Genomic DNA, 16,883 nt, shown 5'->3' with positions numbered 1-16,883 from the left:
GTTTTGTAAAGTCTGGCTTCTCAAATGCAAAAATTGAAGTTGTGAACAGCAATGTGGGGCACCAAGAAGAACAAGAACTTCATCTATTGATAATGTACGATACTTCAGCTACAAGTGACCCTGGCTACAAAGATACAGACTCGAACCTCACTACAGAAGATGGTGCTCTAGATATCAACGACATTATCATCGATATTTTTCAAGAAGTTCCTCATGAGGATGAAGAAATGGAAGGAGGTCATTCTGTCGAAGAATATATTAACGACGAACCACCGATGAAAATAGAAGAAACGCTCATGCAAATCAATCGTTTAAAAATGTTTTTCGCCACTGAAGAAGATACTGAAGGACTTTCGATGGTTTCTTCACTCCAAACAAATGTTAAAAACAAAATTATCATCCGGAAGAAGGTGCAGAAGAAAATAAGTGATTACTGTATGTATTTTTTTCTTAAGATAAAGTCATAATATGCATAGCACAATTGTATGTATATTATTTACAAAAATATTGTGCAAAATCTGTATATAATTTAATTTAATTTTACATTAAATGTTTAACGATTTTTCTTTCTTTCTTTTTTTTTTCTCCCTCCCGCAGACTTCTTGTTAGCGGACACTTCTCTCTAACGGACACATTTTCGTTCCCCATGGCTGTCCGTTAAAGGGAAGTTTCACTGTATATGTAAAGTATAGTCTTTGCTGCTTTTCTTGGCATTCTTCACCAGACTTCTCATAATCTGCCTTGCTTGCTTAACCTCCTTTGTGACTTGATTGCAGACTAGTTTATATCTACCTCAGCTTCTGTATCACCTGATAATTTATATGCATTCCATGCATTTTTCTTTTCTACCATGTGTATTAATAGTTCATTTGACATAGGTTTCAGTCAAACCTTGAACAGTATTCCTTAGTTGATATGAAAAGCCAAGTAGCTTCTATGATTATTTCCCTGAATGCTTCCCATTTAGAATTTCTCATTGGTAACATCATTCATTAGTTGGACACACTGTATAGAATTTGAGAACTGTCTGAGACCACTATAATCACTCTTAGATGAAAGCAAAAGCATTTCCCTTTACTCTTGACAGTAGTTATGTCTTTAAGTAAATTCCATATGGTACACTACGATTGCTGCCACCCAGTGGATCTTTTACCTGCAGATTCTTAATGCAAGTAGAATCACTGTTGATAACCAAATCAAGAATATTTCTTCCTCTTGTTGCCTGTCTAACATGCTGCTGTAGAAAACAGTCATCCAAGAAATGTACCAAATGCCTTGCTAGTGTGTTAGGGTCCAACCCACAAATTCCAGTCAACATCTGGAAAGTTAAAATCCCCATCACAAGATGTTCTAATTTACTGGCCCACTCTATTTCTCTGTACAGCTGTTCTTTGTACTCATCACAGTAATTCAGCCCACAGCACATTCCTACTCTCATTTTTGTTTTCCCAGTGCTTGTTACACCAAATTGACTCAACATCGCACTGGTCATCAATGTTGACCGGAGGCACTGTCTTAGATTTTATGTACTTCTTAATTAACAGCTCAACCCTTTCCCCAATCTTCCTGTCATACCTGTTCTTTCTGCATACATTGTACTCCCTATAATAAAATTCTGCATTCCTTATATCTGAGTGACACGATGCTTCTGATGTCCCCACAATTCTTGAATTTCAGGACTTTACCAGCACTTCAAATTCATCAAATTTATTTACTATGCTCCTAGAATTGGCCTGTGTAGTTACTTGTTTCATCATAACTCCAGCAGGCCTTTAAATTCCTGCAACCTTACTTTCTAGGCCACTGCACGTTCCAATAGCAGTGGTGGAAGAATCACTTTCACCTCTGCCTAAGGCCATTTTAATCCATTAGTCTGTGTGCTAGGGGCTAAGCTGAAACTTACAAAATCTCTCTAAAATTAAAAATAAGCTAATAATCATGATGGAAGACAAACTATTTGTTGAACACAATTTACTAGGTTAATTAAGAAACACAGCCTGTGTATTTCCTTACAATGATCACCCATAGCAGGCCTTGAAATCTCTTTTATCTTCCTTTTCGGGGTGGTGTAAAAAGGATAAGAAACAATGGAACAAAGTATAATTGCCATTAAGCATGTTTCATCTATGTGCATTCTAATTGCCATTATGCACATTTCATCTACGTCCATTCTAGAATAAAAAAAAAAAAAAATATCAACCAATGTTTAAAGGGAAAAAAAGAGAGAGGAATAACAATCATATAGCACATTAAGCAAGTTCTATTGGAATGAGCAGCAGCTTGGAAGACAAGATGCTGGGTATTTCAGAGACTGATGGGTTGTTCTTGTTATTTGGTTTTTAGGAGCATTAGCAACTAAGGCCATATTGCTCTGGGGATATGCGGTGGTCATTCGCTGACCTTTCCGCATTCTCCGTATTTGGTGGTCATGGGCTCAAACCCCAGTCGAATCAAGAAGCGTGTGCTACACACTGCTGCTTCTGCCCACCTGGCTACGGAGGTGCGAGAGACTGCTGGGAGCCATTGCGGTACAAGTAAACACATGGGTTGTGTTAGAGTAGCTAAGAATAGGAACAGGTGCATGTATACTTGCACGTACACCAATGCTAGGAGTTTGGTAAATAAATTTGATGAATTTGAAATATTGCTCAAAACATCAAAGGCAGATATTGTTGGGATATCAGAGACGTGGTGTCACACAGATATAAGGAATGCAGAACTGGAATTTGGGGAGTACAATGTGTACAGAAAGGACAGACAGGATAGGAAGGAAGGAGGGGTTATGCTATTAGTAAAGAAACACACAAAATCAAAGGAAGTGAAGCCAGTCGACATCGCTGGACAGTGCAGTGTCGAGTCAGTTTGGTGTGACATAAGCATTGGGACATCAAAATTGAGAGTAGGAGTGTGTATAGTGGCAAAGTAAATCAGAGAGTCTTATAATGGGGGATTTTAATTTCCCAAATAATGACTGGAATTTGTGGTTTGGTCAGTCACACACTAGCAAGGCTTTTGTGGATTTATTGGATGATTGTTTTCTACATCAGCATGTTTGGAAGGCAACTGGAGGGAGTAATACTCTTGATCTGATAATCAGTAGTGATTCTTCATGCATTAAGAATCTGCAGATAAAGGAACCACTAGGTGGCAGTGATCAGAGTGTGCTGAAGTGGGATTTACTCAAAGAGGTAGCTACCATTAGGGGTAAAGGGAAGGGTTTTTGCTTTCGATGGTCTGAGACAGTTTAAATTCTATACAGTGGGACCAACTGATGATGTTACCAACAGCAAATTCAAAATGGGAAGCATTCAAAGAACTTATCTTGGAAGCTACTAGGCTTTACATACCAACTAAGAAATATTGTTCAAGGTTTAGGCCTAAATGGATGTCAGATGAACTAATAAGACATATGGCAGAGAAGAAAAATGCATGGGACACATATAAATTAATGGGTGACATGGAAGCCTACGATAGATATAAGCTGGTCTGTAACCAAGTCACAAAGGAGATTAGGCAGGCAAAGGCTGATTATGAGAAATCCTTGGCAAAGGATGCAAAGAAAATCAGAAAAGAGTTCTTTTCCTATATAAACTCTAGAAGGAAAGGGATGAATCAGATTGGTCCACAGGATATTGATGGTTCAACAGTTGAGGATCCTGCTCAGGTGGCTAACAAACTAAACGAGTATTTTGCATCTACATTCACACATGAGGAGTTATTCAGTGAGGGGAATGCCAGAGGTGAATTAAACTCTGGCAGTGAGCTAGATGATTTTGTAATAACTGAGAGGAAAATGGAGGAGAAATTGTTGAAGATAAATACAAGAAAGGCACCTGGGGTGGATGGGATCTATCCATTTATATTAAAGGAGGCAACAAAGGAAGTAAGCAAACCCTTAGCCATAATTATGAGAGCTTCTTTGGACTCAAGGGATGTACCCATAGACTGGAGATGTGCAAATGTGACCAAAATTCACAAAGGAGGATCAAAGGCTGACACAAGTAATTATAGACCTGTGAGTTCAACTTCTGTTCCAAGAAAATTAATAGAGGCACTGGTTAAAGAAGAACTGCAGGATCATCTAGGCAAGACTTCAGTTATAGCTCGGACACAGCATGGTTTTGTTAAGGGAAAGTCTTGTCTGACCAATTTGATTGGATACTATGATGCAGTCATAAAAGAACTGGATGCAGAGAATAACTTTGATATTATATATTTGGATCTTAGAAAGGCTTTTGATACTGTTGCATATGGAAGACTGCTGCTATGGATAAAGGGATGGTTGAGGGGGAGAAGACAGAGTGGTAATCAATGGACACTGCTCACCATGGACTAATTTTATTAGTGGAGTCCCTCAGGGTTCAGTGTTGTGTCCATTGTTGTTTTCTGTATTTATAAATGATACTGATGATGGTATATCAAGCTTAATGTCCAAGTTTGCAGACGATACAAAGGTTGGCAGGATTGTTAAGGACACTACTGATGCTATGCTGCTGCAACAGGATCTGGAAAAATTGAGCAGATGGGCTGAGAGGTGGCAAATGAAGTTTAACATTGACAAATGTAAAGTACCACATATGGGAAACAGTAACCCCAGAGCAACGTATCAACTCTGTGGTACTACACTGCCAGTAGTAGAGAATGAAAAGGACTTGGGGATAATTGTGCAGGTAGATATGAAGTTTTCTGAGCAGTGCAGACGAGCTGCAAGAGTAGCTCATGGTATCTTATCAATGATATACAGGAATTTTTCTAGCAGGGATAAGAAGGTCATTATTCCCTTGTATAAGGGAATGGTCAGGCCACACCTTGAGTACTGTATACAGGTCTGGAGGCCTCATATCAAGAAGAATGTTGCTGCTGGAATGAGTACAGAGAAGGGCAACAAGATTAGTGAATGGAACTAAGGGCTGCTTTGTTCCAGTCAAAATTTTGACACTTTTGGGGGACCTTGTTACTACAAACCTCATTATTACAAAACTTGAAAATTTAGGTCCCTTGAACTTTGTATTAACGAGATTCCACTGTAGAATTACAGCATTCCTTTAAAGTTATAGTTTTGAACAGAAACTGTGAATGCTTATATACCATTTAAAGAATTACAACACAAAGAGGATTCCAAGACACATGAATAATCAACTAAACAGTTTAACAGAAGAGAAAAGCTGGCATGGAAAAGTTACAGAGTGACAAAAAGTACTTACATATATAATAGCTACGAACTGATTATAAGAAATCAAAGGTGCAGAGAGCAAAGAGTAGGGAGAAGGAGTTCTTCACTAATGTGAATACAAAGAAGCAAATAACAAATCAGATCGGGTGCAGTCTTACATAACTCGGCTGATGTTGCAGATAAATTGAACATTGTTCAATTTATCTTCAACATCAGCTTGAATAGTTCATTGTATCAATATACGTAGAAAAAAAAACCCTTCGCAGTGATGAGAAACTGTGCGATTGATGCTGAAAAATAAAATTGTGAAGTGAAATTTCAGATTTTCAAATTATTACTATTATTTATTAGAAAAAATTTTGAACCTAAAGACAATGGCATATAATCATTAATTTTGAGGGAGGAAGCAAAAAGCTGCAATGAAACATTAAGGTTAATTATGTGGGTGTCGCTGGACTCAGCAAAGAATCTCTTGGCGACGTCAAAATGCATTGCCAATATACAAAAGGCAGTTCTAAGACTGCAGTGGTAATTGGTGATCAGTCTGTTTGACTTCAGCAGTAGGGAAAATCACGGGAGCAATGATCAAGAGTGCAATACAGGATCATTTATATATAAATGGAATTCTGCAGAAAATGCAGCATGGTTTTGTGAATGGGAAATTATGTTTAACTAACTTAGCTATTTTGACAGATCGATCGCAGGATGGCTGCAGGGCAGGATTGAGGCAGAGGATTGTAATTAATGGTTGTTCTTCAGATTGGGCTAATGTAAGAAGTGAAGGTTCTCAAGAATTAGTACCAGGACCAATGTTGTTTTTGATTTTCTTAAATGACATTGATAGTCTAAAGGGCATGATGTCAAAAGTGGCACCTATATTTTAATGCAGCAACGTGCAAGGTCTTACAATTGGAGAATTTAAAGTGTCATCATAATATTGCCTTATACAGTGGTATTTGGGAGTTATATGGTTGGACATGAAGTTCTTCAAGCAGTGTAGGCAGGCAGCAAGGGCCCATGTCCTATCAATGATTTATTGAACATCTGCTTATAAAGATAAGTAGGTTATAATCCCACTATATAAGGCAATATTATGATGGCATTTGAAATAATGTTCAGGTATGGAGACTACACCTAAAAAAAAAAAAAAAAAAAAAAACAGACAGAGTTACTTTAAAGGATCCAAAGATAGGCAATGTACCCAGTGAGATTGGTGGTCTTTCCATAAGAGGAAAGACTGAATATGTAGGCTACACAGCTTAGAAAGTAGATACGTTAGAGGAGACCTGATTGATGTGTACAATGCTCTGAGAGATTAAAGTAAAATGGATAAGAGTGAAACTTTTGTTTTAAATGACCCAGAACTAGGAGCATTAATTCAAATTACAGTGGAAGAGGTAGACTGGATTGAAGGAAGTTTTCTTTCAGCCAGCAAGTTGCCAATTACTGGAATAAAATGCCTCTATGAATCGTTGAGGCAAACACAGCTTAGAGAAATTCAAAGGTCAGCTGGATGGATACAAACCTATGCAAAGAGGAAATCAAATAAGCAGTTTATTTTTTTTTGGTTAGCCTAGGGCTTCCTTGCACAATATTGCTAATACTTAGATTATAAATTTTGTTAGAATATATTTCAGTGAGGAATAGTAAAATTTCTAAGTTCACTATTCCTAACTTACTATTTTATTTGTAGAATGAACATATGGTATCATTAATATTCAGTTTTTTTTTTTTTTTAGGAGCATTAGCAACTAAGGCCATATTGCTCCGAGAAATGCGGTGGTCATTCCCTGACCTTTCCTCATCCTCCATATTTGGTGGTGACGGGCTCATTAATATTCAGTGGTAAGTGTGGGGGGGGATTTAATAAGAGCTGTCATACTCATTTATTTTAAGAGTTTTGGGAGGAAAAATGCCATTATGAACGAGTAGTTTTATTTCTGTATTCCTAGACTATTTCGATAAAAACACTATTTGTAGCCTCATTAAAAGTTTATAAACGAAGGCACTACAGATGACATTTTATAGTGCTTTTGACATTACCGATTAGAAAAAATAATAATTAGAAAGTTAATTAAACATATATTTTAACTAGTGAATTATATTTTTTGTGCTAAAATTTAACTTTGGTATGGAAAATAGATCATTCAACCACATGTTAATGAAAGTTCTTTTTTTAAATAATATTTAAAAAAACTACTAAACCTGAACAAGAAATCTCTATTTGTGGCTACATTATAGCTTAAAAATTTGGATGTGAAAATTGGCCAGTGAAGCTATTTAGGTCCTTACATTTTTTTTATAAGAATAAAGTTTATTTTATTCTTAAAATTAAAATAACATCATTTCTAGGGAAGAAAAAAAAAATAATGATAAAAATAGAAAAATGGCTATGTTGTAAGTGCTTAAATTTGGGAACAGCTACTATCCGTACAAGCCCACTCACATTAAAAAAAGTTAATGTGCTCACTAATGGGTTTACAAATGTTTCCCCACCTATTTTGGCTTTTTTGAAACATAAAATGTAGTCTCAAAAACGTTTAACACTGAATTTTCCAATAATAATCTTAGCTGTTTACACATTTTCCCCCCATCAGTTTTAGAATTTCAAAAAAGCTTCTTTGCAGTCCTTTCTGAAAGTTACCTAACTGTATTTGTTGTAGATGCCATAACTTCTGCTTCACTAGAAAAAAAAAAAATCTGTCTTTTTAATTAGTTCATTAGTTTGTAAAAAAAATAAAAAATAAAATTTTTTATTTTATTTTTTATATAATATAAATAAAATAATAAAATAAAATAAAAATAAAATTACATAGTAAGTTAGACATATAAGGAGTATGTTGTAAGACAGTTACTGAATGTCTGGAAATGTATCCAGAAATTTTTTCCCATGAATGGGCAGAAGAATTGTCATGGAGTAATTTCCATTTTTTTCTTTGCCCACAGCAGTTCTCTTACTTCTGTTCCTAAGAAGTAAAAGAAAATTATGTATTTGGAAATCATCTCTCAACTGTTTCATTATTTTTAAATACATATTTTTATTAATGGCGTAACCTCCTAGTATTAATTAACAATGAAGTGTATCTTTATAATAAAAAAAATAATTTCAGGAGTGTCAGGGAAAAAATCATTTCTGCAATCCTGGAACTATTTGATCCCATTTTATATAAACTACAATAATTTATAGTTAGTTTGTAAAAAATAACAAAAATATGCAATGCTGCTTTGAAACACATCTGTTCTCTGGGGTAACATGCAGCAGAAAGCAAATTTAAAAAAAAAAAAAAGTTTTATATCTTACTTACCTTAACTAGTAATCTCTTCTGCTCATTGTTGTTATTCAGGGTCATGTTCCTGAACACACTAACTGCATGCTCAGTCCATTTTCCATGAAAAGGCATTATACCACCTAGTTCACATTCTATAGCTTGGCATGGTAGAAGAAGCAACTGTGTAGGTATTTCATATATTTCTTTTGACGTTACTCTTCCACAGATCCCAAAATCAACAAAAAATACATCTACCTGGATGATTTTATTTTCATCATCCTCTAATTCTGTTAAGTTCTTAATAAGAGCTCGATGCCACCTATAATCATAAACAAAATTAATAATATGTACCAACATTTTTCTTTCTTAATTTATTAATTTAGCTTAATAAATTAATTTCTTAATATTATTAAAAAAGAAATAATGTATTTATTTATTTACTTTTCTTAATTTATTTCTAACATTTTGTCGCATCAAATTATTTTAAACTTATTTGTAACTTCATATTACTCAGAAATTATGCCGAAGCAAGCTATTATTATATGCAAAAATAAATGTAAAATGAATTTGCAAACAATATATATAGTTGTGCCCCCGCATACGCTGATTCAGTTACTTGTGGTTAACCACGAGGGAAAAACAAAACAAAACAAAACAAAACACTTAACACACATCTAATGCGTGTTAAGTACTACTCATGTGTCCAATACGATGCTTCCCTTTATTTTTTATGCTGTCGATTTTAAATCGAATAGCTTCCCCTTATTTTTTACAATATCATGTATGGTTTGGTCACCAATATTATAATGGTTCCTTAAAGATTTAACCGATGCACTGTTTTCAAACTTTTGAATAATTTCAAGTTTTTGTTTAATTCGAAAGCACAACTCTTGTGTTTGCCTATCATTTTCGCGATAAAAAAAAAAAAAAAAAAAAATCAAACTAAACATTTTGTCTCTTTCTTTTTTTGTTTTGAGCGATAGGTGTGAAGACAGCAAGGGTTGCAAAATAATATGTACCCTAATCTCCCAATGAAGACTTATAACGTCAGTTCTTGTTACTTATTTACAACTTGCAAAATATCTGTTTATACCTATTCTAGTTATTACTTGAATTTTATGATTTCTGGTTGATTTTTTTTTTTTTTTTTTTAAATATTTGGAGTCTTGAAGTGTCCCAGTTAATCCAATCCCAGTAAATCGAGAATCTGCTGTATTCTATTATTACGGTATTTAATTTTGGTAATGTCTTACCTGTGTGTTTCATTTATCAATTAAACTTTATTATACATATGTATGTACAAGAAAATCACGTTATATATGGGGGTAGCAGGTGTTCGCTTATATCCGCAGTTTCAGCCATCCACAGTAGGTCTTGGAACGTATCCGCAGCAGATACAGGGGTCTTACTTATGAGCACACTATTATAAGTGGGCCATCAGATAAGTAATTTAAAGTTATTTTTGTGGCCTCCTCGATGGTGATACACTGTATGAATAAAGCCACACATATCACAGAGTAAATTCCCATTATAGTGCTTTCAAAGGGACTGGCCCCAAAGAGCACTATAAGTGGGAAACCATTATAAGACCATCTTTTTGGAAGCTACTTCATCTCTATTCGGTCTCTATCATCGCCTTTTCCCAAAGCCAAAATCAAGGGAAAGGAGGGTTATATCTGGGTTTATTCCTTTTAGGGAGCTTAAAGGAAAGTGAGATAAGCAGGAATGTGTTTAAACAGGAGCACTATAGCCATTAAAAAATGCATGGCACCACACAGGATTGACCATGAGACCAGAAGAAAACAGCATTAAAAGTAGGATAGTATTATAAGCAGAAGTGTTAAAACACGAGTTTGCTATATTTTTTCCTGCTACAGGATTCTTTACACTTTTGTCAACATTGGGTGACTAAACCAAAATGCCTGATGTTGAAAACTGGACATGGAAAGGAGTGTGCATTGTTATCTGTTCTGTATGTGAAAGAGACTAAGTCCATACATATTCATCATTCTCAAGCTATGTAGAGTCCAATAATCAGGTCCAAGGAACAACTGAAGGGACATTTTTGTTGTACGACAACCCCAATCACCACTGACCTCTGCACAGAGAAATGGTTATAGAGCGTCATGGACAAAAAGTACTCGCTAGGGCTTACAATACTGATATCCCGATCATTTTTTTCTGGTATTGATACAAAAAAATACCGGTTTTTCGGTACTAATTTAAAAAAAATAATTGTTAATAATTTAATCACATAAAGGTTATAAAATCACCTTTATGTGATTATGACATCGTTATCTCTACTAGTACTACTAGATCATGGCATCCTATTGAACCTAATGTTCAATAGGATGCCATGCAACATTGCAACCTGTCCACAATTCTCGGACAACTTCATGTCTGACCGTATCATAACTCCGAAGTCCCGTTCCTCCACTACTGACTTTAGTTCAACTCCACCAAGTGTATAAGTTATTTTGGGGTTGCTGTTCCCCAGATGTAAAACCTTGCATTTTGCTGAATTAAAGCATAGCTGCCACTTTTCTGACCATCCCGGAAGTCTATGTAGGTCACTCTGAAGAAGCTCTGCTTGGCAGCGATCATTAACTACTCTACTGACCTTTACGTCATCTGCAAGTTTAGACCTCATGCACTCTGTCCCTTCATAGATGTCATTTAAGATAATCAAAAACAACATTGATCCCAATATTGATCCTTGGGGAACCCCACTTCTTACATTAACCCAATCTGGGGAATAACCATTTATCACAACCCTCTGCCTGGTGCCCTCAAGCCATCGTGCTATCCATCTAAGGATTTTCCTTATGATTCCAGCCTGCTCCAGCTTATAAAGTAACCACTCATGTGGGACTGAGTCAAATGCTTTGCTGAAATCCAAATAAACAATGTCGAAATTATTCCCTAAATCAAGCTCACGAGTGACCTGTCAAAATGGCTAACCAGATTTGTTGAACATGATTTTCCCTCTACAAAACCATGCTGTATATCCTACAGAATTCCATTTCCATCTAAATGATCCCGAATTCCACCCTTGATCATTGCCTCCATGATTTTCTCTACTACTGAAGTTAGAACCACCTTTATGTTCCAATTTGCACCAATCCAACAGAATCTCTCCTGTCCAGATGCTCTCATAACTAGCTTTCATAGTTCAATGCACTCACTTGCCGCCTCCTTTAAGATTATAGGGTATATGCCATCAACTACAGGAGCCTTACTCGCCTGTAGGTGCGAAAGTTTTCTCATTAAATAATCATTTGAAATTTCAACATCATTAATTACATTTTTTCGACTTCACTTCCATAATATCTCATTGACACAAAGGTTTTTTTTTTTATGTAAATATTGATGCAAAGTAACTTGAGTTCATCTGCAACTTCAGTTATGATATCTAATACTGTACCACGTCTATTACGTAAGGGTGCAATCTGATTTGTCCTTCTGTTCTTTGCATTTATATATGTGAAGAATTCCTTAACTGCACTCTTTGCATTCTACCAGACTCAGTAAAGATACTATAGTGAAAATTATGCTTCGCTTAATAAAATGCCTTTCTCCTTCAGAAAATGATAAACACAATTCAACCATGGAAGACCAACATGGAACAGAACATCAATGTTCCGCAAATTGTTTCCAAAATAAGAAATTGCCAGACTTCAATGAGATTTTAAAAGATGAACTTGAGTCAGAAATCAATGAAATACTTTTAACTATTTTTGCTAAAAAAGTTCAAAGCCTAGAAAATATGGACTGAGATTGTCTACGATTATCTCAGTAAGTACCAGAATAAAATTCGAAAGGGCATTTTCTGCCACTAATCAAATACTGTATGTACCAAAATTAGATCCATTTTAAACGATCATACTATTGATTGCTTGTGTTTCTTCAGAGCTCACTTTATTCGGACAGGTAGTGTTGCTGCTTAAACATAACTAAACTTTACAGTAACAATATGTATTTTTTTGTTTTTAGAATAACTGCATTTTAATGATTTTTTTCAGAATATTTATTATTGCAATAAAAATTTATTTAAAACATGAATTCAAGTAATTACAGTATTTGTTTTTTTCCTTACTTTATTGCACCTAATTGGCATCAAAATTTATTGTTTGTTTTTGGAATACAGGTATCATAAATTAAAAATACTGAAATACTGGTATTAAGATTTTGACTGGTATTGTAAGCCCTTGTGCTCGCCTATCTACTACAGAGTAGACTTGACTCGGCACTTTGAACTTTGGGAGGAAGATCATCTGGCACAGAACCGATGCTAAAACATGATATTGAAGTTAAACAATGACATGCATTGGTATGGCGAAACAAATGCCTAAAAAGTAGCACACTCACGTGCCTTTCAACCATGTGTCATTTCCTTGGTCTATCATTAAATGTCTTTTCTCAAAAAATACTATTACATTCAATGTTCCTGCTAAACTGTGGGGGTGTGCAGCCGCACATTAACTGAAATGCTGCTGCGCAGCAGCATCGTCAATAGTCACAAGGAATGCATACAAAACTGGATGATAATAATGTAGAAGCTGTGGAAGGTGCACCCTGTGCCGAACATTCTAATTTTTATTAAAAATTGTTTATTAAAAAATTGTAATTTTTATTAAAAATTTATCTGTATGTAATAATTATTTTGTTTGGTATTGCCAAATAATAATTATTATTTTTAGTATCCTTACGATGTCGAAAAGAAAGGCTGAAGGAGAGTTAAATGTTTTGAAGAACAAAGCTTATGCAAGATTTAAGAAGGAATGGCTTTTGCAGCTTGTAGAAACTGAACAACCATCTTCACATAAAATAAAAATAACAATTAGCAACATTTTAAAATATCAAGATACCGGTGATGTTGTATGCACCATTTGTGTGGAAGCAAAAGTTGGGGGAGAGTAGTGGAAAAATGGAAGTTAGATTACTTAAAATGGCATCTCAACCAGAGAATTCATGTAAATACAGTTAACAAATTATGCAACCAGAAGAAAGTGAAATGCTGCGAATGTTAACTAAAACTCCAAAAGTGTGTGAAGCAAGAGTGGAACAAGATGTGCAAAAGAAGTCTGACTCTAATATGGTCAAGGTGCTGATTGATAACATTATCTTAGCAATTAAAATTAATGCTTCAATGCATTCCGTGCAAGAAATTCATGCACATCTGTCCAAATATGTAAATATACCAGAGTTGGCACAGCAAGAACTATGTGTTTGAATATGTTGAGTGCATGAGCTTTCCATACATTAATTGCTGATGAAAACACAGACATTTCTGTACAGAAAATGTCAATTTTGTATTTTAAGTTTTGGCTGGAAAATGAAACTTCCTATAATACTGTGTTTGCAGGTATTTTGAAACTAACTGCATGTGATAGTATAACTATTGTTGAAGCAATAAGAACATTTTATATCAAGAACAATCTTGATCTTCAAAAGTTGATATTTACATCAGATGGAGCACATGTTACGCTCAGAAAAAAATAATGGTGTGGTGGCAATTCTTCGACGAGAAATAAAGCATCTGCCTGAACAACACTGCGTTGTTCACAGAGAAGACCCGAGATTAGACAATGCATAGAAAAAAGTGTCAATCATGCAGGATATAGAAACACTGTTACGAACAGTATATACAATGTTCAGTAGGTCGTATAGTAAAAAAGGAGAGCTAGAAGAATTAGCCAATGTTACAGAATATGATGTTTTGTCATTTCGACCACTAAATGAAGTGAGATGGCTGTCAAGACATTTTGCCATAACTGCTTTAATGAGAAATTATGAAGTTTTAATCCAGTATTGTAAAGAGCAAGTTAATGAATGTAACGATCCAACCAGTAACTATTGCCTGAAGATTTTGGCCAATCCACAATATTGAGTAGTGTTAACTGTTCTTAATGATGTTTTAGAAGATCTGGCATCTCTCTGTAAATTCTTTCAGAAAAGTTGACTGAATACAATTGAAGCACTGAAGTAAGTATGCAAAAGCAAAAATTAACAAGATAAGGTCACAGTATCTTGTCCATACTGTTTATTGGAGTGACAAAGTAAAAGATTTGCTTTCATCTATAAGTTCTGACGTCGGTACTATGCCTATTATTCTATTCATTAAACGTGCGTGTGTGTTTTTTTTTTTTTTTTTTGGTAGTTGCTGGCGCATAGGCTTCTGTGGCCATAATGCACCTCCCAAGGTTTTTGTGGTACTTTGATCCAAGCCTGAGGCGGGAATCGAACCCGCGACCTTTGGGTTGCCAGGCAGGCACTTTCCTCACCAGGCTAGCCCGGTCGGGGGTGTGTGTGTAATCACTTGGACAACAGAGTTCCTGATGGTGAGTTAAGAGAATGGCAAGCTTTTGACCCAATTGCTATGGCAAACACAACCAATTCTAAATTTGGAAAAGAGAATGTTCAAGAACTAATAAAAAATACTCAGCTACCATTACAATAAATGAAAGCATTGTCACCATAATATCGCATCTGTACTGTGGTTTGAAATTTGTCATTTCTGAGAAAGTTAAAAGTGGTTCAATTAAGTTGTTCACTGATATGTTGAACTACATACTCAGAAACGAAGAATCTGAAGAACTGTCAATTCTTGTTGACATCTGTGGAACATTTAAAGCTGCTAGTGCTGAATGCAAACGTGGATTCAGCATCATGAATTCCATCAAATGTAAATCTAGAAACAGACTGGAAGTTGAACATTTGGATGATCTGACGATGATTAAGACTTATCTTTCATCTGGTTGCAAAATTAATCTAGATAGTATTTATAGTCAATGGATTTCTAATAAGGACAGACGAGAAAAAGTTATTGAAAAGTGAAATAATTTTCTCTGTTGTGCCGATTTTTATTGTACCATTCAATTAATAAATAAAATATAAAGTTTTTCAATTTTCATCATAAACATTCTTATTATGTATATTACAGAAAACTTTTAAAGTGCCACGCAGATATCAAGTTGTGTAAAAATTTTCTGCTCAGAGCAGTGGCAGGTCCATGCAGCTGTAAAAAAAATTAAGAGGGAACATTGATTACATTACTTCTGTTACTATTACTTCATTACAACTCTGTTACAATGTGTACTGTAATAATTTTTTGACATTGACAAAAAAAAAGTTTCCAAAAGTATCAGATTCAAAGTTCCCAAAAGCATAAGGCCTGGAGTTAAAAATTCATGAAAAATTGAGAAAAATTCTACAATTGTAATATAGCAAAAACTCATTAACTTGATATTAGATCGCTGAAAGTTGGTAAAAGCTCCTGAATGGAAGGAAGGTCTATTGTTTTCATTATGCATTGAGATATATCATTGTAATTTGTCTATCAACTCTATGTGAAAAACCATCCATGCCTTGCCCAAGACGTAGTAACCTGAACTTGGTGTGAAAGAAAAGTTCAAGAGAATTTCTCGCATTTCAATACAAATTAAATTCTGGCATATTCTGTGCAGTACAGAAACACAGAAATCATAACCTGTATCATTCCCAGATCTTTGTAGATCTCTCCCTCTGTCATGACTACAATCTCTTCACCAGTTCGTAGTTTCAACCACCTAGATGTCCTTGATGCAATCCATGGGTCTTGCATTTGTCTAGGCCAAATCACATCTTGACACCAAGGATGAACTCTTTAGTGATCTGGAGTAGCTGTTAGAGTTGATTCTCAGTAGTTTGATATCATCCATGTACATCAGGTGAGAGAGGTGTACAGCGGGTTGAGTGCTAGACAGAACGATAGTGGGTTTGGGGCATCTCCCTGGAAGAGTCCTCTTTTGATGGTATCAGTCTGGTTGTGATGCTGATCTGCTATTTTGTCATGGTTGCTTCAAGGAAGTCGATCAGTGTTGGGTTGACTTTGTAGATCTTCAATGTCCCTATCGGCCAGTTATGGGGACGGAGTCGAACACCTGTGATAGTTTATGTAGACCGTGTATAGGTTGCGGTGCTTCTTGTAGGCTTGCTTCATAATGGCAGCATCAATGGCCAGTTGCTAATTGCATCCTTAGATCATCTGCTTACGTCACTTCCACTGCTCTTCCATGAGCTTCTGGCTCTCCAAATGGTCTGATATCTTCTTCTAGTTATACAGCTGGTCAGGAACTTGTACATTGTTGAGAGACTGGTGATTGGACTGTACTTCACTGGATTTGTGGTGTTTTTGTCCTTAGCCTTCAGATAGGTGATTCCTTGATTCAGAGACCCTGGAATTGTATCAGGGTGCCTTATTATCTGGTGAACTGCTCCATAATGTGCCTATATGTGTGCAGCTGAACTTCTTGTACCAGTAGTTGTGGATGTTATCTATTCCTGGGGTTTGGCAGTAGCGGGACTTCCTGATTGACTGTTGTACTTCCTCCCAAATCTCCCATTCTGTCATCTCTTGTGCGTTCCTGGTTTTCTTCCTTTGTAAATCTATTTGGGGGCAC

General features: G+C 35.6%; 1 protein-coding gene across 1 annotated transcript in view; it reads right to left on the bottom strand.

Moving 5' to 3' along the window:
- LOC150082954 (putative ATP-dependent RNA helicase TDRD12) overlaps positions 1-16,883 on the bottom strand; it is a 180,325-nt gene that overhangs the window by 76,137 nt on the left and 87,305 nt on the right. Inside the window, exon 8 of the mRNA XM_090378334.1 lies at positions 8,479-8,761. Coding sequence (XP_090234460.1) covers positions 8,479-8,761 — 283 coding nt within the window. The remainder of the gene's footprint in view (positions 1-8,478; positions 8,762-16,883) is intronic.

The sequence above is a fragment of the Mastigoproctus giganteus genome, chromosome 7 (genome assembly GCF_048544385.1).
Source record: "Mastigoproctus giganteus isolate SK-2022 chromosome 7, ASM4854438v1, whole genome shotgun sequence".
NCBI lineage: Eukaryota > Metazoa > Arthropoda > Arachnida > Uropygi > Thelyphonidae > Mastigoproctus > Mastigoproctus giganteus.
This window is presented reverse-complemented; position numbering and strand designations above follow the sequence as displayed.